The sequence below is a fragment of the Berghia stephanieae genome, chromosome 6 (assembly GCF_034508935.2).
Source record: "Berghia stephanieae isolate SIO BIC M18660-M18661 chromosome 6, UCSD_Bste_1.3, whole genome shotgun sequence".
Taxonomy (NCBI): domain Eukaryota; kingdom Metazoa; phylum Mollusca; class Gastropoda; order Nudibranchia; family Aeolidiidae; genus Berghia; species Berghia stephanieae.
The window spans coordinates 64,191,716-64,216,430 of record NC_088365.1 but is presented as its reverse complement, the minus strand read 5'-3'; the positions used below and the strand labels follow the sequence as shown (position 1 = coordinate 64,216,430).

At 35.9% G+C, this 24,715-nt stretch overlaps 2 protein-coding genes across 3 annotated transcripts in view; one reads left to right on the top strand and one right to left on the bottom strand.

Moving 5' to 3' along the window:
- Window positions 1-982: 982 nt before the first annotated feature.
- On the bottom strand, window positions 983-12,086 carry LOC144975438 (3-beta-hydroxysteroid-Delta(8),Delta(7)-isomerase-like). Its single transcript, XM_078919503.1, has 3 exons — window positions 11,679-12,086; window positions 7,341-7,377; window positions 983-6,047 (listed from the first exon to the last, which is right to left on the bottom strand). The coding sequence occupies exons 1-3, from the start codon at window positions 11,983-11,985 to the stop codon at window positions 5,663-5,665; spliced, it is 729 nt and encodes a 242-aa protein (XP_078775629.1). The 5' UTR covers window positions 11,986-12,086; the 3' UTR covers window positions 983-5,662.
- Window positions 12,087-21,818: 9,732 nt separating this feature from the next.
- LOC144975437 (endosome/lysosome-associated apoptosis and autophagy regulator family member 2-like) overlaps window positions 21,819-24,715 on the top strand; it is a 43,157-nt gene continuing 40,260 nt past the window's right edge. The window contains exon 1 of one of the 2 annotated variants that reach the window (XM_078919502.1): window positions 21,819-22,333. In XM_078919502.1, the coding sequence (XP_078775628.1) occupies window positions 22,247-22,333 (87 nt within the window). In that variant the 5' untranslated portion in view covers window positions 21,819-22,246. The remainder of the gene's footprint in view (window positions 22,334-24,715) is intronic. The other variant, XM_078919501.1, reaches the window with a different exon arrangement.

The following is a 24,715-nucleotide window of genomic DNA, read 5'->3' as shown; positions in this document are numbered from 1 at the left end:
AGTAAAAATTAACACGCGATACAGAAAAAAAAATATAAAAGACAATTTATTACATTTAAGGAGGCTACATTATGAATAGCGTTGTTAGTTTTGTTTTTAAGGGTTTTACGGCGCTTGCAACACATTAAGGTCATATCAGCGCCAGTAAAAAGGAAGAAAATGGAATAGTAAAAAGTTCTAGAATTACAATTAAAGCACAAAAGAAAAGGTGAGACAAAGGGGAATTGGTTCAAATAGGGAACAGATGTAGATTCCAAGAGCACACTATCAAAGTACTTAGTTTGAGAGCACCTAAAAGTCTCATCCAGACACAAGCACAGGTTCCAACTAAGAGGAATACACTCAAATGTTTACCAATCATATAATATAATATGCAAACTAAACATAATACAATGCATAACAGAGAGATGATTTACAAGGAAAAAAATATCATCTTCCAAAACAATAACTATGCATTTGACTGTTTCCCTCCCAGCCAAGGAACTCCGGCAAGGTTCAGGACAAAACTAAGAAATCTCATTCCAAGACAATGACAGGAAGCAATTGGAAAACGGATATGGGGGGATAGAAGACACAGCATGTACCTCCCTGCCCACTATGGGAGAATAGCGTTGTTACAAAGATTTTAAAGGATCATTATCCGTAGAGAGTAGCTTCCCTTGGTTTGGGCCAAGGCAAAGCTGCAACATTTCTCAAGTTTCGCACTTTTTTTTTTCGTTATTTCGTTTTCGCTTCTTTTTTTTCTCAAAATTTGTCACGCGATTTGCCAATTCTCCCAAAATTTGCCACGATTTGCCAATTTTGGGAAATTTGCCAAAATTTGCGGATCGCCCTGATATTTGCGGCCGCAAATTGCCATTTGCAGCCGCAAAAAATGCAGATGACAGTCCAAGAGGGATACACTTGTAAGATGTGCAAAATTCTTAATAACCATTACATTACACACGACACAAAAAAAATGAATTTCAAAAAATTAAAAACAAATATTTACACTACTCATGTATTTGACCATCTCCCTCTTGGCAGGGATACCAGTCTGGGGCAAGAATAGCAATACCAACCTGGGTCATGGCAAAACCGAACAGTCTCTGCGTAGAAAAAAAATACAAAAAACAACAACAAAAAGCAAAACAGAATTCAAACATTCATTCAAAAATTTGGAACACATTGCACTTATTGGTGACAATGAACTATTTTATGAAAAATGAAAACTTTGAATTCCTCCCACAACCCCCCCCCCTGCTGTAGGACATTATGAGCTGCAGCTTCCAATATCTATCAAATAAATGAGTATAATAATAAAATAGATAATGCTTATATGGCAACAAAATTAATTTCAATAACCTCATTTTGAAGTCTCTGGTCGAAATTTAAACGGGATTATGAATCTGTTGAAAAAATGGCATTAGACAACAGGCGTCGGAACTTATTATAAAATCAAAAAGTTATGGTGATATGTTGATAAAATTATGTACATAACTTTCAGTAACTAAGCACCAATAACTTGACAATAATGTTCAAAGTCTACCTCAATTCAGGCAGTAAAATTGAAGAGCAATTTGTATAATATAGAATATACGTTATAAGAGTGAAAGAAGAAGTCAACACAAAATTGTAGGCTAATTTTAGCCTTCTGTATCATAGCTATTACGTTTGATGATAGCAACATATTTAGCATAAATTGCATTTAAAAAGTCAGCTCTGTAAAATTGACTTGATATAGACGTCTATCGTAATAAAGAAGAAATTCTACGGTCAGCATGGACAAAAGAAGAAAACAAAAAAAGTGCTTAATATATATCTTGTGTTTTGCTTGCTGCCTGCAGATGTTGTTAGGAACGGACCTGGTCCTGTCCAGAGTTAAAAACACACACTTACTATACTCCCACAACCTTTCCCTTGAAAAAGTCGAAAGTCATCCTGGCCTTGAATCAAGAATTTAGTCTAAAGTTAATGATAAAATAAGCAGACTTCATTGTAATATTAATATAATAATATAATTCTAATACCAATCATGAAGAAAAAAAAGTAGTTTTTCAGAGCCATTAGGCCCATAGAGCCGGAGTTTATTCCGGTTTCTATAGCGTGAAACGAACAATAGCATTTTTTTTGCTATCCTTTTGGATAGGACACTAGTCAATCGCAAAGCACTTTCTGCCAGATCCAACAGATACAGCAACCCAATCACTGCTTGGTGGACAGGGTGGTCAGAAAAAAATCACAAGACTTCAACGAGAATCGGTCTCGGTCCCTTTGACTGTGAGGCAGGTGTACCAACTGAACTCTGGGGACCTCAATCATTGATGAAAACAGAGCTTAAAATTTGACACCATTTTACCATGAAGAGTGCTGCCTCTTTGAAGAAAATAACAATTTTAATAAGATGCCTAACTGCCATAAGGGAGTGTGTGAAATGGTGTGACAACAAAATGATGAATAATAAAGGAAAATGTGAACAACAAACAACTAGAACAGATCATGAATAAAAGCCAATCTTGTAGTTGTACTATGGTGAAAGGCACTACTGTTCATTTTCAATTTGCACAAAAAGTAATTCATATAAACTGGGTCACCACGACGAATAATATTGGTTTTTAACTTATTAAAACATTATAACTGCATCCCAGTCTAATCTGCTAGAAATAGAAGTCAAAGTCCAACAGCAACATTTAATCTAAAGGACGAGATATGACATCTGTTAGGCGATATTACAAATATATTTCCAACGAAAACAACACTGTTAACGGCCATATATTCATTTTACACCCAAGTACAGTGAGAGACTGTGAGTAAAGAGCCTTTTCCAAGGACACAACTATGTGTCACTTTCACTTAGAGAGGGACTCGAATCCTGGACCTTCCAGTCGAAAGGTGAGTGTCATACCACAAGACCACATAGCTGTACTTAAATAATTTGCCTTAGAACGAGGTGGATTTAATAAAATATACATTAATTGGTATAATTAATAATAATTTTGTTATCACTTTTTATTTAAAATTTCTATTTAAAATCAAAACATGGTGAAATTGGTTCCATCTCTCACCCTCCAATAATCTGTATTCCGATTAAACCAGTTTTTGTGGCTTATTTACATTATTGTCACACAGAGAAAGTGTTGCAATTGGTTCACTTATGTGACCTTTAACCTTTACTCCAAATCTAAAAGTTTAGGTGACAATTTTCTATCAAATCAGTAACTAGGCAAAAAACAAATAAAACAACAAAACAATGCTAAGGTATAACTTAAACAAAAGACTAAATATACAACTAATATCATCATTCTTTTAGAAAATAGAGACAGTTCAAGCCTGATTACAGTAGAATTTGGAAACAATGAGATCATCAGAATTATTTTTGTCATAGATTATGCTACTTTTCGTTATGCTTTCCTTATCTACTCTATCACTCCCTTGTTGTTATTATTTGGCCCTTTGGATTATTAGAGTTATTCCCCTTTGCTTTATTCGTTCAGTCTTCTCTTCAATCTATCTGCCTATCCCACTCACTTCCCTTCACTTGATTTACTTAGCACGTAGTAGCCTACAGTTTGTTTTTGTTTGAGATAAAGAGAGCCGGTTAATGGCTAGTATCTGAAAACAGAACAAGTCTTGTCCAATCTATTATAGTTTTAGTAGGAGTATTGACCAATTCAAGGTGCCATAACTCAAGTAAAAATGTGAGGCATTATGGGCAAAATCGTGCACATCCTGTCAGAACAACATTGACCTTATCCATCTCAAAGGGTCCATTTCGACCTTTGTTTAACAATGACTTTGGTTACCTCCCCTATAAAAATGATGATTTCCTTGAAACCAAACTATATAGAAACTTCAAACAGAAGTAATACTTTCAGGAAAAATTGCAGAATACAAGTTTAAAAGATCCAAATTTTTGTCTTTGGACACACATGCATAGTTATTCCATACTGCAAAACAATTAAAAATTGAGAATTCATTTCTATTTTCCTCATTGAATGCAACACTTCACTCAAACAGATCTTATCTAAACCAAAACCTACTGTCACGTTGACATCCTATGGTTTTGTTGTTTTGTTTCTTTTTAAAGGTTTATACGCCGCTTGTGACACTTTTATATAGAAGCCCTTTTCAAAGAGCTAAAACGGGACACCCTAATACACGCTACAATCATGACCCCCCCCCCCCCCCCCTCCTAAAAAAAAAAAAACAGTAATATGTTTGGACAATTATATAATATAATCTAGATCAAGAGATTTTTCTGTTCCTCATTTTATAATTTCGCTTGTGATAAAAGCATAATCCTAGGACATGCAAAATATGCAAGGGCCTTTTCAAAAAATATAAAAAGTCCCAATTTTATTTTAATTTTTTCCATTAAATTTTTTTTTATCCAGACAGCCAAATCGGGACAGTCCTAACTTTATAATATACTATTCTATCACCTCTTTTTAAACGAGTTATTTTTATTGTGCCCAATAACACAATAATGTGTTTTTGCCCATGATAAAAATATAACGAGTTTAATAAATACAAAGAAATGAAAGAATACGTTTATTCCACCCCTACAAGTAAGATTATTAGATATTTTGTAACCAAATGGTATGGTTTTAGTACTTCTATAAACCATAATTTGTATCTTTCTCCTTCTGCTTGAATGACAATTTGATCCAAAACTAAAAACGCTGGATTTTTATTCATGCGCACCAAAAGATTATTTTTTAAATTGCTAAGTCTTTTACACCTTATTTAACACCAATAAAATGTCCGAAAACAGTCTGCAATCGTTGAATAAATTTTTTATTTATCGCGTTCAAAGCATTATTCAACTATTACGTATTTACTAAGAAATGATAGCGTTTTCCTAATGAGAGGGGTGGAATAATTTCAGTTAACCACTCTATACTTCTAGGTCATTTCAGTGAAGTAAAAAGGAAGAAAAAATGATAGTAAAAAAAATCTAGATTTTTACCTAACCCTTTCCTTACCAGCCATTTTCAGAATTTTCCCCAAAATTTCACTCAAACAGTAAAGAAACAAATACATTCTAAGCTTAATATTGATCAGCAAAATGAACCCTACAGTGTCATGTTTTTATAGCGAAAATAAATCATTTTTCTTTAAATTGTGTGATTTACAAAAGAAATCTGAATGATAAAAGTGCTGGATGGATTGTAACGAATGTGACGATTTTCCTATGGTTGGTAAGGATAAGGTTAAAGCATTTGAGGAAAGGTAAGACAAAGGAGAATAGTTAAAATAGGGAACAGATGTAGATTCCAAACTCAAACTATCAATGTGCTTTGTTTGAGATCACCTGAAAGTCCCATCCAGATAAAAAGCACAGGATCCTACCAAGAGGGATACACAAAAAATGCTTACAAAACAGGACAGTCAAAACAAAAAAAAAAGTTACGGTACATAACAAAGCGATGATTTAAATGAAAAAAAATATCATCTCTTGAAACAAATACTATACATTTGCCTGTTTCCCTCTCAGCCAAGGCCAGGACAAAACCTAACCAAGTAATCTCATTCCAAGACAAAGACAGAAAGCAAGTTGGAAAACACATAATGGGATAGAAGACGCAGCAAGTGACCTCCTGCCCATCATGGAAAGTCAAAAGACCCCACCCAGCTATAGTTTTGTTGTAGTCCCTCTTACTACATCCAAGGATGAGTACCCCTATTTCATCTTTCTACTGTATTTTAAATGCTTCCTGTTGTACTCGTCAACGTAAAAATCAGAAACGTGCTGACATTGGGCCATGTGTCGAACAGCGTCATAAATTAAGGCCAAGGGAATCACCATCCAAACAAGTTTAACGCCCAGGAAGTAGCAGTAGAACACCATCCTGTCCTTTCCCCGAGGTCCAGGCCCGTGGGACAGACCTTGAAAGATTTCAGTCAGATAATACAGGCCAAGTCCGTAGAGGTGGAGCAGGGACAAAGTAAGCTGTAGAGCATAGCGGTAGTCGCTCCCCTTGAGAAAGGCGAAGAAGGCGATGAAAGCCAAAGGCCCCTTCACAATGGCTGTGATGGACACCATGGGAACCAAAAAAGAGTCGGATCTGAAATAAATCAAAGGGAAAGGTATTGCTTACACATCCAATCTTTATTCATAAACGGGCCTATAATATTTTTATTTTTTTTTAAATTGAGCTTTTATATAGCGCAATATCCACTAAAGCTCAAAGCGCTTTACAAGGGGTCCCTGACCAACAGCAACACGTAACATGTAGGATGAGACATGCCGCCTGTTGGCGATATTACACTTTTTCGGACAGAGACAACGCTGTTAAAGGCCAGGTACTCATTTTACACCGGAGTACGGTGAGAGAATGTGAGTAAAGAGCCTTTTCCAAGGACTCAATTATGCACTGAGCGAAGCCCGAATCCAGGAACTTCCGATCCGAAAGCGACTGTCATACCACAAGACCACATAGCCGCACAATTGAGATATTATTGAGATATCTTAGTCATTTTCAATCTGCTTTGTTAAAATGAAGGCATCATTATTATATCAAAATTTTGACTGCTTGACAAAGACAGAAGATGAATGGACGGAAGATGAAAATTTTGGATTTGCATTTAAAAAATTATTTTTTTTTGCATTTTCTGAAAGAATACGCTCATCAGAGTGATTTTCCATGAAGTTATGGTCAGATGTATGGGAAAGGTATCCAGCAACTTTTCTCAAATTTCATACATTTTCAACTTGACTAGCTGTAAAAAATAATTAGAAGTGATTAAACTTTTGTATTTCCCGAAGATGTAAAAAAGGGTTGATTTAATCACTTATGACAAGAACTCATCTTTGATAAAAATTGACCTTCTAACTAAACTTGGCAATATCTCAGTTCAAACCTTTTCACCATCCAACTGATTATGTCATTCACTGTAACATATATAGTTATAAAAAATTAACACTATGTTGCATGGCTTTATTAGCTGAAACATTTATAGCATGGACTTCTTGGATTTGGGGGGAGGGGGATGAAGTGGCCCAGTGGTTAAGGCATTGCACTGTGATCCGGACTGTCCCGGGTTCGAGCCACGCTTCAGGCACTTTCGTTTTTTTCCTTGGGCAAGATTATTAATAATATTAACCCCCAATTTGCTCCCTTGGACAACACGGGTGATTCCTGTTGAAATCAGACATACTGTTTGATTGATGATCTATATTCTTTCATGGAATGCCTAGGCAACAGTATCAAATGCTGCCGTTGTGAAAGTGTGTAATTTTTTACATTTTTTAAAAAGTTTCACAGAAAATCCTGAAAATGGGAGGGTAATGAGAGAATTCAAATCGAACGGTAATGGACTAGCGTAAAATGAACTATCATCTACAAAATATCACTTACGTAAGGTATCTGCTGTCTCCTTTAGAATATTCTTTCCCTGAAAGATGTAAGAATATAATAAGATTAAGATGTAATGAAAATAAAACTGTATTGTTTATAAAGCAATATTATATAAGATTATTATCTAAATTTAAAAACAAGGCTGATATTCCACATGAGTCTCCACTTCAATGACTAATAGCAAATACTATGACTTGCTCACCTGGAGTTAAAGTGATATTAATCCAAAGGAAAAAAAATTCTATATTTGAACAGAAAAACGGCTTGGTTTCAATAATTTTATCGTCTTAGATTTGCAATCGAGATACAGCCATGCGTTTACAGACATGGCATGCATAAAAATGTATAAACATAAAGTTGAGAATCTTGTGTGGGGGTGTCAAAATTATTATTAAGGCTAAGGCCTTTAGAATATGGATCCAAATGATAAACATATCTAAACATATGGGAAAATGACTTGATGGCAAAATAAAATAAAATTAAAGCAAATGGTATTTATAAAATATCGATATTGTTAATATCGGATTTCACAAAGAGAAGAAATATACGGACTTTTAAAACAAAAACTATAAAATGCCCATTAAAAAAGTTGGAAAGTATGTATTCAAAATAAAAACATAGAAAATAATAGTACTGAAAATATTATGGACTAAATTAAAAATAATACATAACTAAATTTAAAATATCGATATTGTCGGGCAGCCATGATGAGAAGATATATAATGTAAACATGGCATTTCGGCGCAGAGTTAAAAAGTGTCTGCGCATAGATATAGAGCCCTGAAATTCGGCATGAATAATGTTTAGATGTTATTCTAAAAACAAGCGGTTTGATATTAAAAACACACGCTGTAAATAAAAAAATAAATGCATTTGAAAATTGCCAAATTTTAACTTCATATAACTTCTGTAATTTTTAAAGGATTTTTCATTAATAATGGCACCATTTAAAAGGAAATTGAAAGATGAAAATAATGATACCAAAATATCCACGATATATTATTCCTCTTTCAGTGATGCCAACAGAAAAAAATGAAAAAGGAGGAAAATGATCGAAGTCTCATCATGCCCCCCAAAGGCGAACATGCCCCCCTGGAAATTTTTTTTTTAAAGTGCCAAAATAAGGCTATCTGGGACTAATTCCCATGAATTTGGGAGCATTTATTATCCATTCAAAGATCAGGTGAAGGAGTCATAAAACACATAAAACTTTTTTTTTTAAATCTAATGCATATATTGCCGTTATATTTTTTGTAATATCACCATCGTATTGCAAAGATTACAAGGATCATATTGTGTGATGGTTAAGGTAGCAGTTGTGGTGATATATGAAAATGTGTAAAAATAAGCTTCGTTGTTTCAACAATTCGCTAAATTATAATTTCGTGTTTTTTTTGTGAATGGAGGAAAAATGGGAGGAACCGAGGAAAAAAGGGAGGACTCCCCAAAAAGGAGGAATTCCTCGGATCCGCGGAAGTTTGGCATCACTGCTCTTTATAACGAAGTTATGCATCTTTAGTTGAGCCCCCCAAGACGCGAACGGCAATTTCCAGTCACAACTTTCCTATGGGCGAGTTGGGTCACAATTTGACTGCCACTGCTGCTGCTCACTAAACTGCCTACTATAATAGAGGACAAATTGAATAAATAAACTCCTGACAAAAGATCCACGGTGAAAATACTAACTGAAAGAGATGCTAGACCGAGGAGCTTTCGAAAGGCCTCCCAGTGTGAGTAAGTAAGAGTATGAGTGTAAGTTGTAAGTGTAGTCTGCAGGGCTCTGATTCATGGACCGAGACTATGGCAGTCTCAGACTCTATAGCAAAGTCTGAGACTACGGAAAGTAAGCTTTTCATGGAGTCAAGACTTCGTCCCTGACTATCAAGTCTCTGACTACGCTAGCGAAGTCTCAGACTACAGAGGTCAATCTATTTTTAACTGAGGATTCCTCGGAAACGTACCACAACACGTCATAGAAATGTGTTACTTTTCCAGCTGCGCATGTGTCATATGAAGTAACACAGAAATCATATCTTATTTCTTCTTCTTGTTTGCTTTGATCGTTTTATTATATTTCTTTCTGGCCCCACAAATAAAAATAGTGTGAGACAAGTTTAGGGGTGTAAAAATTGTTTGAGAATGTGTGTGTGTAATGTTTTTAGTAAACATTATTATTTAAACATAAGTAACGATGGCACTTATCCACTGTGTAGCGTTGTTCTAAGTAGAGAGCGGTGGGCACTGCCTGGAGCATGGGGTCCGGAAAATACTAACGAAAGAATAATGATGGAGAGTTATCGGTGGGAACAATACAAACAATGGGCGTTTCGGGTACAAACCCTTCGTCGACACAACAAAAAAACAAATAAAATGAAATGCAGTATAAATTATGGATCGTCTGTACTCAACGATGGTTGTCGTAGTAGTAGTAGTAGTAGTAGTACTAGTAGTAGTAGTAATAGCAGTAGTAGTAGCAGCAGCAGCAGCAGTAGTAGTAGTGTAGTAGTAGTAGTAGTGTAGTAGTAGTAGTAGTAGTAGTAGTAGTAGTAGTAGTAGTAGTAGTAGGAGGAGGAGGAGGAGGAGGAGGAAGTTACTATGAAACTGTGTGTTTCTCTCTGTAAAAATAAAAGTAAAAGGCTGCGGTTATTCAGAGTCGACTCCGAATAACTGTCTACGGTTATTCAGAGTCGACTCTGAATAACTGACTACGGTTATTCAGAGTCGGGGAGTCCACTCTGAATAACTGTAGACAGTTGACTCTGAATAACTGTCTACAGTTATTCAGAGTCGGGGAGTCGACTCTGACTGTAGACAGTTATGAGTGATGAACTTCCAGTTACCAACCACACGGTTTTTTCTAGTTTTTTTTCTTCTCTCACACCTCTGTTTAACCCTACGGGGAAAAAATCGTTTTACTTTTTGGTATTTTCTTGTCTCTTCTGTCATGGCAGTTTTTTTGCATCGGTGATTTGCATTGCGGCTGCAAAATTTGCAATTTTTTGCAAATTGTCGAGATTTTGCAACAAAAAAAACAAAACAAACAAAACAAAAAAAAAGAAATATTTAAAAAATATAGTGGGGACCAGTGATGATAATCTTCCGCGGATTTCTGAGATTTTAGGATTTGTTCATAAATGTTCCGTTGTTTTTTTTGTCATGTCAAACATTTTCTGCTCAGTGGTAGTTCAGGGGGGGGGGGGGGGGGGGGGGGGGGGGGGGGGGGGGAAACAATAATATGCCTTCTATCATTTTTTGACACCTCTGCTCAGTTGCATGAATTTTGGTGACACTCCTTTATTTATGACGTTAGTCTAGACACGCTGGCGCCAAATGTAAAAGGCAGCACAAGACACATGGTGGTCATGGATGAGAAGATGATCGAAAGGGAAGGGGATGGAGCAAATGGGTGTAAATATTTGTGTACTTTTTAGCTGTAACATAATAATACATTCATTTGACGATTTTATAAGGTTTATAAGCGTGTCTTTTTTTTTTTTTTTCCTTTTTAAGTTTTGTTTTGTTTTTGTTTGATTGTTCTGAATTTGTTAATAGAATTCATTACAACTTGTGTCTAATTATAAAACAATTTTTTTAAAAATCAATTCATTAATTCTCTCTCTCTCTCTCTCTCTCTCTCTCTCTCTCTCTCTCTCTCTCTCTCTCTCTCTCTCTCTCTCTCTCTCTCTCTCTCTCTCTCCCATCTATCTTCATATTACGTTTATAGATAATAGATATCATTTGGTAATAGAGAGATAATAAAGAGATAATAAGTATGGCTGATCGATTTAAGAAATGGTTGTTTATAAGCTAATTTAAATTTGCTTTGTTGATGGAATATGTTTTGCAATTGATTAAAGATTCTGAAGTTGAAAAATCGCCAAGTTTTAAGAATTTGGCACTAAAATTGCCAAAGTCACAAAATAACCGTAGTAAACTGGTATCAAATTGAAAGAAACTCATCTCGCAAGAACTCAACTCGATAATTCGATAGGCTACTCGGCTCTAAATATCTGTACACATGGTTATCCAGGGTCGACTCTGAATAACCATCTACAGTTATCCAGAGTCGACTCTGAATAACTGCCTACAGTTATCCAGAGTCGACTCTGAATAACCACTTCGAAGTAAAATTGACAAAAATTTTCAATAGAAAAATATAAATAACTCTGGGACCGTAGGTCGTAGAGAAACAAATAAGGTATCAAATTTTATGTTTTTTTCAAGTCCCATCCCCCTGACTGAGTCAAATCAAGATATTTTGAGTTTGAAAATTTTATCAAAGTACCTACAGTTGACCATTGATTGACGTGAGTGCAAATAAAATGTTTTTTTACTTACATAATTGTCCAAGAAAAGAAGTGTGACCAGCAAGAGTTCTGTGGTAAACGACAAAATAACCCTCTTGCACTATATGGATAAACGCGCACACTAAAAACCAGCAAAGTACCGCCCTCCTCATAAAGCAAAACTGCTCTTTTCTTTTGCCACTCAGAATCCATGCGACGATGATAATCACCACAACAGCTAGACCAGAGATACCGAGTAGTTGCAATGTGCTCTTATCGTTTGGGATGTAATGTTTCAATTTCAGATCCCATGGATAATATGGGTGTACGAAATCTTGGGCACTTGCTTTTGAAGACATTGCTTTAAATTGTTAACACGACTAAGTTATCTCGAGTCAAGGAATCACTTTGTTTTTTTTTTTACTTTTTCCAGTTTCCAGTCGTCGAGGACTCGCGCGTAGTGATGGGCGCTACTTGATATCGATATTGGGTACCTACTGTCAAATACTTCGATGGAATTTGATAAAGGATGGGATGAACAATGCAGAGAACATTAAAGTTTCAACAGCTACAGCATCAATGAGTTGAATGATAAAAATGAATGTCCGTTTAACGACAAGATTGTATAAATCCTAGATTACTCATTGTACTAAGAATGCATGTGCGTGTAGGCCTTTGTATATATATGAATATAAAATTATGAGTGACTGCTGTGCGATATTTTGATTTACATAGTAATCTAATCATTGTTTACTTTCAAATTTAATGAGTGTGTGTGTGTGTGTGTGTGTGTGTGTGTGTGTGTGTGCGTGTGTACTTATGTGATTGACATATTTGTGCGGCTATGTGGTCGTGTGCTATGACCCTCACTTTCGGATCGGAAGGTCTTGGGTTCGAGCCTCGCTCAGCGCACAGTTGAGTCCATGGAAAAAGGCTTTTTACTCACATTCTCTCTTCGTACTCAGGTGTAAAATGAGTACCTGGATCTTAACGGCGTTGTCTCTGAAGGACAAAAAATGTAATATCGCCTAACCGGCTACTTGTCTCGTTCTACATGTTACGTATTGCTGTTGATCAGGGACCCTTTGTCAAGCACTTTGTGCACATTTAGTGGATAGTCCGCCATATAAGAGCTCATGTTTTTCTTTTAAACCACTATGGATTGCATCTTTATGAAACGTATTTTTCAGTATTTTATGTGTTCGCAGGTGTGTGTGTGTGTGTGTTTGTGTGTGTATGGTATGTGTGTGTACGTGTGTGAGTGTGTGCGCGCGCGCACGTTTGTGTGATTGTTAGATTGAAATGTCATTGCGTCTTTCCACAATATCTTCCTTTTTCTTCCACGTCCTGGTCCTCCGTGTTCACTGTATGTATTATGTGATGCAAGAGGTGGTTCCTCACGACATCACTGCTCATAGGAATATAAAAATGTTGCAACTTGTCAAAGATTTGCTCCGGTATTATCACAGATCGGGGAACCGAGTAAATGTTCATTTGATTACAAGTTGATCCACAGTTGAATCTATCAAGTAACCCACTGAGACAACCGAAGAATGGAAAAGGCTCCTCCTTCAACATTGACGCCGCCACCAGTGACATCCAAACATATAAAGATCCCATTAAAATAAATTGAGTAACGGACCATAAGGGATGAAATAAACTAACCATAGCCTAACTTCACTTTATGAAAATGTACTATTATATCTTTTGGCTAATTATGTGTTAACTTGTTATTGTGTGAGGCAATTCTGTTGATTTATATTGAAGTATTTCTACTTTAATGGGGATTAATACTTACCCTCTGAACATATCTTTCCTTATATAACGTGCCAATAATCTATCACTACTTCTACCACTTACTTCTTTAAACTTAAAACTGTTGTTACTATCTGTCGAGTTGTCAGGACCTTTAACCCAACTATGTCAGGGTAAAAGAAGCAGCAGATAACTTTTGTCTTTAGGGAACTATCTGACTCTTATTTGTCTATTCCTATTTGCCACTTCTCCTACATAGACTCGACAGTTTTATCGGGTTTTTAAAAAATATTATGTAGCTATGTGTGTCAGTTAGTATCATAGGTGTATAAATAGAAAGATAGGCCCATCCCATAAAACCCTCACTTTCGGGAAATCCCCTTTTTCGTAAATGCCGCTTACCGTATTTCTTTAGTTTTTGCGCTCGTTTCGTTTATCCCATGGTTTATTCATTTCCTTTGTGCAATCTTTCATTTAATATAATTATCTTTAAGATTTTTTTAAAAATGGAGGGAGAAGGGGGGAAGAGGAGAGAGGAGGGGGGGGGGGAAGAAAAAGGGAATAATAAGAGAGTAAAGAGGGGGTTGGTTAGAAAAGAAAGAAAGAGAGAGAGAGAGAGAGAGAGAGAGAGAGAGAGAGAGAGGGAGAGAGAGAGAGAGAGAGAGAGAGAGAGAGAGAGAGAGAGAGAGAGAGAGAGAGAGAGAGGAGATTAGAGGAGAGGAGAAGGAGATAAGAAAGAAAGAATGTGGAAAGGAAGAGAGAGGAAAAAAAGAATGAAAGAAAGAAAAGAAACGAAAAAAATATAATATATATATATATATATATATATATATATATATATATATATATAGAGAGAGAGAGAGAGAGAGAGAGAAAGAGATAGAGAAACAAAGAAAGAGAGTATGTAGAAAGAAAGAAAGAAAGAAAGAAAGAGAGAGAGAGAGAGAGAGAGAGAGAGAGAGAAAGATAGCAAGAGGGAGAAAGAAAGAAAGAAAGAGAGAGAGAGATGATAGAGAAAGAAAGAAAGATGGAGAGAAAGAGAGAGAGAGAGAGAGAGAGAGAGAGAGAGAGAGAGAGAGGGTGAGTAAGAAAGAAATAGAGAGAGGGGAGAGAAAGAAAGAAAGAAAGTGAGTGAGAGAGAGAGAATGAAAGAAAGAAAGAGAGAGAGAGAGAGAGAGAGAGAGAGAGAGAGAGAGAGGGGGGGAGAGAGAGAGAGGAGAGAGAGGAGAGAGAGAGGAGAGAGAGAGAGAGAGAGAGAGAGAGAGAGAGAGAGAGAGAGGAAATAATATTGACACGATAAGTCCTAACCAGCGCACCTGACTAAGCGAGTGAGGGTCTTGGAACTGATGTTGTGCATCCCCAGTGTGTTATATTATTACCCTAGAAAGAGGAGAGCTAACGCGTTAGCTCTCCTCTTTCTAGGTATCAACTATCAACTAAGGCATCGACTATCGAATATAATACGATACCCTTAAGTGTAAAATATCAAATATAAGCCATTCCTGCTCGCGCCTTGCCGGTATAGCTCTCCTGTAAATAGAGTTTAGGGAAAAAAAATGTTTTAATGCCAGATCATATTTGTAAAATGCGTCAAATGAGCCACAGAAGAAATACCAAAATTGTGTGAAAATACCTTCCTTTATTATGTATCATTTATTTACCCCCTTGCCTAAAAATATTGTTGAAATTTAGTAAAAAGTTTGATTTATTATGCTACGTTAAATGTAAATATATCAATAAAGTTTGAAAAAGTAATACCAAATCAATTTAGTTAAGATACAAAACATAGACGACTTTGATGGAATTTCGAAATTACAAACTGGAAATCATAAAGAGAAATGAAGTCTCCAGTTCCATGACATGTCATGACTTCTCTTCATGAATTTAATCGATACCGACAACGTCTGCTTTTTTGCAGGCCTGATAGCCTAAATTATAGGGGAGGGCAACCGGGTCACCAAAAGGTCGTCGACGCTTTAGGTTTTGAGAAGTCAGGTCATCGACGACTGAGAACTTCCCGACCTCCACTTAGTTCTCGATGCTTTTCTCGTCTCGAGAATCTTGGTCGTCGATGCTTCTCGTATTGAGTCCCGAGTCTCGAGACTATACTGCGCGAGCGACGCACGCGTTACTAACAATGTGTACTATCTGCATTGTTCACCCCTCTCTCGTCGGCGATGATTCCAGCGAAGCTCGAGACTTTTTTGCGTCTCGATGCTTTTTTGAGTCTCGAGACTCAAAAAAGTCTCGAGCATCGCTCTAGTCATCGGTGCTTTCATTCAATACCTAGTCATTGGTATTGGGTATTGACGTTATATCATATTTTAAACAGCTAACAAAACACAAACGTCGTAAATAGATCAAAATGGTTATAGGTATCAATGTTTTATTATTATACAAAGTGAATTTATTTAATGTATTTTAAGTTTTAATACAAAAAAGCCATCCAAAGCTCAGTTGAAGTGCTACTTCTCGGGAATTCCCGACTTTTTCTTGGTCATCGAGTTCGGGAAGTTTTGAGTGTTGGTGGCCGATGACTTGAGGTATCATCGAGACTTCCGCTCGACACTACTAAATTAGTTATGAGCTCATTGTTGTAATGGAAATACCCTCAAACCCACACACAGTATTAGATTGTCTATTACAACAATTTTTAAACAAGCCCATAATTACGTTAGGTAATCAGACCTGTAAATAATATATGCTCATAGACCTAAACCATTTTTTCTCGCGCGACAAATTTTTGAAAACACCAATGTTTTTAAAGAAATATTACTCGCTTGATAATATCACCATTATAATGATGATGGTCATAATAATCAAAATAATAATGATGGTGATGATTAATAATAATAATGATGATGATGTTAATAAAAGAACCACAACAACAACAAAAAGTACTATAGAGAAACAAAATATCCACACAAAAAATAACAAACGAACAAAAACCTACCGAAAAATAATAATAATAATAATAATATCTAATTATGATAAAAATCCAACAGCAGCAACAAACAAATGAACAGAAAGGGAAAAAAAAATTTATTGAACATCCCATACTGTTACAGAATTAGTAACAGTGTAGCTGATTGGGCTATCAAGCAATTTCATCAGACATGCTTGAATTCTTCGTCCCAGCCAGAAGTCTGATAATCACATTCTTGTGAAGCCAAAAATGAATAGCAAATTGGCCCGCATGCGTTTGGATATTTGGTACCACTTATCTGGAACTTCTTCCACGATATATCAGAGACAATACTGATGCAGGATTCTTTTTTTTTTTTTTTTTTAATCTTTAAACGTTTCTTTTAAGATGTAGCACTGTAGAATTATACATTGCTTTGTTTCATACTGAATGGTTGAGTTGAGCTGAGCGTTGAGCTTTTATATAGCGCAACATCCACTAAACGTGCTCAGAGCGCTTTATAAAGGGTCCCTGACAAGGCAAACACACTGTGTGTATGCCCTGGTCCTGACCAACATCAACACGTAACATAAAGAACGAAACATGACGCCTGTTAGGCGATGTCTAATCCAATTTTATCCGACAGAGACAACGCTATTAACGGTCAGGTACTCATTTTACACCTGAGTACCGTGAGAGAATGTTAGTAAACAGTCTTTTCCAAGGACTCAACTATGCGCCGAGCCGATCTTCCGATCCGAAAGCGAGTGTCATACCACTAGACCAAATACCTAGCCGCACACTGTGGTTGTTGAGTGGTTGTATGTGTGAGTGAAAGTTACTGTTACTGTTAAGCGCTTTGAGCTTGTTGAGATTCGGGGTAAGGCTCTATATAAAAACCATATTATTATTATTATTATTATTATTATTATTATTATTATTATTATTATTATTATTATTATTATTATTATTATATTATTATTATTATTATTATTATTGTAATTATTAATTATTATTATTATTATTATTATTGTAATTATTATTATTTATTATTATTATTATTATTATTATTATTATTATTATTATTATTATTATTATTATTATTATTATTATGATTATGATTATTATTATTATTATTATTATTATTATTATTATTATTATATTATTATTATTATTATTATTATTATTACATATTATTATTATTATCATCATCATCATTATTATTATTATTATTATTATTATTATTATTATTATTATTATTATTATTATTATTATTATTATTTAATTATTTGTAATTATTATTATTATTATTATTATTATTATTTATTATTATTATTATTATTATTATTATTATTATTATTATTATTATTATTATTATTATTATTTATTATTATTTATTATTATTATTATTATTATATATTATTATTATTATTATTATTATTATTATTATTATTATTATTATATTATTATTTATTATTATTATTATTATATTATTATTTATTTATTATTATTATTATTATTATTATTATATTATTATTATTATTATTATATTATTATTATTATTATTATTATATTATTATTATTATTATTATTATTATTAAAAATGACACGCCAATCTTCCCTGTTGACAGCTTGCTGACTGCATTCGGCTGCCGACAATCCTGTCCATGTCTTCACATCATCTATCCAAGTTCTTGCTGGCCTGCCTCTTCCTCTTTTCCCCTCAACTCTACCCTCAAGAATGTCCTTGTTGACAGTTTGATGGCGTCTTAGGTGTCCAAAATACTTAAGTTTTCTTGTTTTTATTACTTTCATTAGGGTCGGTCGGATATCAAGGATGTCACAGACTTCTTGATTTGTTTTCTTTTCTTTCCAACTGATTTTTCCAAGGCGACGGAAAGTCCACATTTCAAAGGCCTCAATTCTTTTCTCTATTTGTTTGTTCAAGGTCCATGTTTCTGAGCCGTAGAAAAGTGTTGAGTGGACATAACATTTGAGTATTCTTATTCTCGTTTTCATCTGCGTTTGTTGCGAAGTTAGAATGTTATTCAGTTGACTGAACCTCGACTTAGCTATAGCAATCCTGTTTTTCACTTCCAGCTCATTCTTTCCGTTGTTGGTCATTGTCTGTCCAAGATATTTAAAAGAATCTACTTGTTCGATGTTTTGATTATTAATTTGGACTTTTGCGCTTTTTTCAGGCTTCTTTGACATGACCATTACCTTCGTCTTTTGAACATTCATCTCTAGACCCTTTGCTGTACTGTTCAGGTTTACTTGATTTGCAAGGATCTGTAGATTTGTCTCGTTCGATGCCAACAATACTGTATCATCTGCATATCTCAGATTATTTATTCTCCTACCTCCAATAACAATACCTGGAATGTGCTCGGTTTTACGGAAGATAAACTCTGTGTACAGGTTAAATAGATATGGAGAGAGGATACATCCTTGCCGAACTCCTCTTTTAATTGGCGTGAAAGGTGACAGATCGCCCTGAATCCTGATGGCTGCTTTTTGATGCCAATATAGATTGGTTATTAGCCGTATATTTTTGCCATCAATGCCTGCCTTTTCCAGACATGTCATCAATTCTCCATGCTGTACCCTATCAAATGCTTTTGCGTAATCGATAAAGCATGCATAGATTTCTTTTTGATGATCAATAATAATAATAATAATAATAATAATAATAATAATAATAATAATAATAATAATAATAATAATAATAATAATAATAATAATAAACACTGTATGAACAAAATAGCAAACAGTCGATCTGTGGGATACATTCGCCGTGCACTTATTTGCAGGTCTGATAACCCAATTCCTTATGGGCTCATTGTTGTAATAGAAATCTCCCCCCCAAAAATGACTACAACAATGTTAAACTAGGCCCATAAGTAGGTTCAGGTGTCAGACCTATGTAAACGTCGATGTCAGCCTTTTCTCTGTTAAAAAAAAAACCCAACAAAAAACAGAAATATAATAACGTCTTCCATGCGTTATAATAATATCTCCTAATGTTCACTGTTGCTGCTGGCTATGGGCTCCTTGTAAAGTGCTCTGAGCACATGCAACGGATATAGCTCTCTCTATATATAAATGCTCAAGTCTTTTATAATGTTTATAGAGAATCCATGTCATGACTGCCGTACTCAGGAAAAACCCATACTTTAAAATTTTGCCAGAAAACTCGTCCTATCGAGCAATTTAAATGACCCATCATCATCATTGCCTTTTTCACCCTGGGTCAGGGTATAGGCCACAGACAAACAGTTTCCATCCTTCTCTATCCTGAGCCAACTTTTTTTTTATCTCATTCCAGGTCTAACCACTTCTCTGTATATCAACTTCTTTAATTCTTCTCCGTGTTCCTCGTGGCCTTCCCCTTGATCTTCTGCCCTGAGGGTTCCAGTCCAATACTTTCTTTGTTATAGTTGAGTCATTCTTTCTTAGCGTGTGTCCAATCCACCTCCATCGTCTTCTTCCTATATCCTCTCCCACTGGTTTCTGCTGTGTTCTTTTCCATACTTCTTCATTTTTTATTCTATCCATCCATTTTATTCTGAGTAGCTTACGCATGCACCTGTTTACGAAAATCTGTACCCTCCTATTTCATGCCTGTGATGCGTTCCAAGTTTCACATCCATACAGTAGGACAGACTTCGCGTTTGAGTTGAAAAGTCTTAGCTTTAGTTGAAGGGAGATATCTTTAGTTCTCCAAACTTTGTTCAAAGATGTGAATGCAGCCTGTGCCTTTCCTATTCGTGCTTTCACCTCTGCTTCCGTGCCTCCATCCTTGTCAATTATACTTCCGAGATAGCAGAAAGTGTCTATATCTTCGAGTTCCTGATCTTTTACTTTGATCTGCTCCCTTTGACTCGTACCTATCCTCAAGACCTTTGACTTTTCAGGGTGAATTCTTAGACCAATTGATTCCGAGAGGCTGTTTATAATTGTTTAAATGACCCTCATCTTGGCAAAACATGCTCAAACCTGGGCTTCGAGCGAAGTAACCTGTCGAACAACAATGAATATTATAGCAGTTTCCAAGAGAACGCAATACTCAACAGGGGATGTATTGGGCTCAAAACCCTTCTCCAGTTAACAGCAAAAAACATTTAAAATGTTAACACCTCGCGTTGTCTTTGTCCGAAACTTTTGTAATATCGCCTAACAGGCGTCATGTCCCGTCCTGGATGTTAAATGTTGCGGTTGACTAGACACCCCCTGAAAAGCGCTCTGAGCACATTTAGGGGATATTGCGCTATATAAAAGCTCAATTTAATCTAAAGTACTTTCCAACAGACCTATCTCCCCAATCATAGCTGGATGGACAACAGGAATGGGGGGGGGGGGGGGTGGGGGGGGGGGGGGGGGGGGAATCAAAAAAAGAAAGTCTCGACTGCACCCAATGTTTCTTTGCGTGTTTAGTGAGTAATCTACCGACTGAGCTATCTATCGGGACTCCCAGTTCTGTAATAGAAATGATCATAAAATGCGAGATGTTTGTTTTTGTAACGTAAAAAAAAAAAAAATCTTGATTATAGTCTTCGATTAAAAAAGAACACCCCACCCCCAGCCCCAAATTCAAATAATTTTGGACTATAAATTAAATTCTTTGCATTTTAAACTCCCCGGCATAATAATTAGAGCATTTATATAGCGCAATATCCAACTAAACTTGCCCAAAGCGCTTTACAAGGATCCCTAGCCGACATCAACACTAATACAAAACAGGGCGCCGTCAGAGACAACGATATTAACGGCCAGGTTCTCGTTTTACACATGAGTAGGGTGAGAGAATAATGTGAGTAAAGAACCTTATCAAATGACTTAACTTCACTCCGCGCTGACGAGCTCGAACCCTGGACATCCTGATCCGAAGACAACTGTTTTATCTTTGCGGCTATGTGGTCTTGTGGTATGACACTCGCTTTCGAATTGGCAGGTCATGGGTTCGAGTCTCGTTCGGCGCATAGTTGAGTCCTTGGAGAAGACTCTTTACTTACATTCTCTCATCGTACTCAGGTGTAAAATGAGTACCTGGCCATTAACAGCGTTGTCTCTGTCGGAAAATAATGTATTATCGCCTAACAGACGTAATGTCTCGTTCTTTATGTTGCATATTGCCGTTGGTCAGGGACCCCTTGAAAAGCGCTTTGAACACGTTTAGTGGATATTGCGCTATATAAAAGCTCAACTTTTTTTTTTTTTTTTTATCACAAGACCACATAATCGCACAATAGGAATATTATTTGAATCACATTGTGTCGTTTCCCAGGTATAGCATTACAACATGGAAAAAAACATGATGTTTGACAACGGTGCTGATAATGAAAATTTTTATCTTTTGTCTCGCGACCAGAGCTTAACCCCCAGTACAACAGTCATCGACTTAATTTCACTGATAAAAATGCCATTAAAAGGTAACCAAACCAATCCACACACACACACAAACACACACACACACACACACACACACACACAGATACACTTACACACACGCGTAGGTCATTCATTCTTATCATGTGTTCGGTCTGTGCTGAGTGTAGATTACGGTTCCATTTATTGAGGCTCTTCTATTCTGTCCACTGGTTCAGGTCGAGTAGGCAAAAAGCACTGGACCACTGGTTGATCGGATTCTTTGATATCTAGTGTGTTGGGCTACTTGTTCACATCGTGTTGTGTTCGCGACACGGTGCCAATTATTTAGCAGCAGGACAGCGCGCGCGTGTGTGTGTGTGTTGTTTCATGTTATGTGTGTAGCCTAGCTTAGTAGTACAGCTTACAGTAGTGTGTATTGTGTCTCGCCGGGCATTTGAGAGCTCGCGCAGTGTGACGTGACATTATTGTGCTGCTCACTCTCGCCATCCCGTGTTCGTTGTGGTGACATCTTGCAAGGACTGCATGTGCTCAGGTTCATTACAATCGATATAGCATTGAAACGAGAAAACATGGATCACCGTACTAAAGAGATTATCGGCTTATTTCTCTGGTTTTTATTCGTTACCAACACATTTTGCCTGAAACAGTGTCATCTGGTAATTGATTTTAATTATACTTTTATATCTTAGGTAAACATTTGTTTTCTAGACTGCCATATTATTGTTATTGACGTCTACTTAGAGCTAGAGTCATACACAATCTATGACTATGGCGATAATCTTTTTATTTTTATTTTTGCCCCTACCAGCTGGTCTCTTGGGCTGTGATTAAAAATAGTATAGGACAAAGAGGACACAGTCGTCCTCGTTTCATCAAGTCATGGTTATTAATAATTTAAAAAATTATTATTTTCAAATATTTGAATGCTATAATTGAAATATTGTGCCGACAAAAATGAACATTGCTTACCAGAAAGTTGATCATAATATTTGTAATGTAAGTAATATATATTCTATATTCCCCACACCACGAAAGAAGTTTAAGAAGGCCAATGATATCAAACTATGTGTGGTACGGGGTACGTTATTTATTATAATTAACGATAAAGCAGCTGGGGATCTCAGACGTCTATTTTAACTGTCCCATTTAAGTGTATACATAATATATACTATAATACTATAATAATAATATACTATAATATATAGTACAAAGGGTGGTTCCAAGTAGAATAGTACATATTATTGATACTATGCGTTTAGTTTACAAACTCACAACATCCGCCAGCAGGATATAGAGAGAACAAATTCACGCCACTCAGCTTTTTGTTATTGTTTTTATCCAGCCATTTTTATGAGTAGCTCTCACTAAATTGTATTAAACTGAAAATCCGCTTGGCATTGTTATGAATTTTTAAAGTAAACGCATAACATCAATGACGTATACCAAGCACACACAACGATGTGTAACCTTAAACTTTTATAGTCTGATTAATAGGTAGAATGAAGTTGACGTCACATTGGTCTTTGTTATTGCTTTTTTGCCATCCATCTTTATGAGTAATTATCACTAAATTGTACCAGACTATAAACCTTCAAGGTTACACTTAGTTTTGTGTGTTTGTCCGTTATAGCTAGAATGAAGTTGACGTCACTAGGGCATTTGTTATTGTTTTTGCCATCCATGTTTATGAGTAATTGTCACTAAACTGTATCAACCAGACAATATCAATAAACGTTCAAGGTTACACATAGTTTTGTGTCTTGGTCCGTTATACTTCCGGATGGCAATGTTGTGAGTTTCTTAGCCAAGCACATACTATCTATATTCCCGGATAGCAATGTTGTGAGTTTCTTTGGCAAGCGCACCTTATAATATTATATATAATGAAGTTGACGTCACTCATGTCTTTGTTATTGGTTTTTTGTTGTTGTTGTTGTTGCCATCCGTCTTTTATGAGTAATTCTCACTAAACTGTATAGATAGTTCGAAGTTGACGTCACTCAGGTCTTTGTTATTGTTTTTTGCCATCCGCGTTTATGAGTAATTCTCTCTTAACTGTATTATCCAGACTTTAACCGTCTTTTACTCTATAGTATGCGCTTGGCTAAGAAGTTCACAACATTGCCATCAGGAAGTATAACGTACCAACACACAAAACTGTGTGTAGCCATGAACGGATAAAGTCTGGATAATACAGTTAAGTGAGAATTACTCATAAACGCGGATGGCAAAAAAAATAAAAAATAACAAAGACCAGAGTGACGTCATCTCCGAACTATCTACAGATACGGTGGGCTTGGCTAAGAAACTCACAACATTGTCATCCGGAAGTATAACGGAACAACACACAAAACCATAATCTTTTATAGTCTGGCTAATACAGTTCAGTGAGAATTACTCCTTATAGATAGAATGCGCTTGGCCAAGGAGTTCACAACATTGCCATCCGGAAGTATAACGGACCAACACACAAACTCTGTGTAACCATGAACTTTTATAGTCTGGTTAATACAGTTTAGTGAGAACAACTCACAAACGCGGATGGCAAAAACAATAACAAAGGCCTGAGTGACGTCATCTTCGAACTATCTATAAACGCGGATGGCAAAAAAAACAAAACAACAACAACAAAAAAAAAACAACAATAACAAAGACCCGAGTGACGTCAACTTCTATCTCTCTATAGATAGTATGCAGATGACGTCACTCAGGCCTTTGTTATTGTTTTTGCCATCCGCGTTTGTGAGTTGTTCTCACTAAGCTGTATTAACCAGACTATAAAAGTTCATGGTTACACAGAGTTTGTGTGTTGGTCCGTTATACTTCCGGATGGCAATGTTGTGAACTCCTTGGCCAAGCGCATTCTATCTATAGATAGTTCGAAGATGACGTAACTCAGGCCTTTGTTATTGTTTTTGCCATCCGCGTTTGTGAGTTGTTCTCACTAAACTGTATTAACCATACTAGTAAAGTTCATTGTTACACAGAGTTTTGTGTGTTGGTCCCTTATACTTCCGGATGACAATGTTGTGAACTCC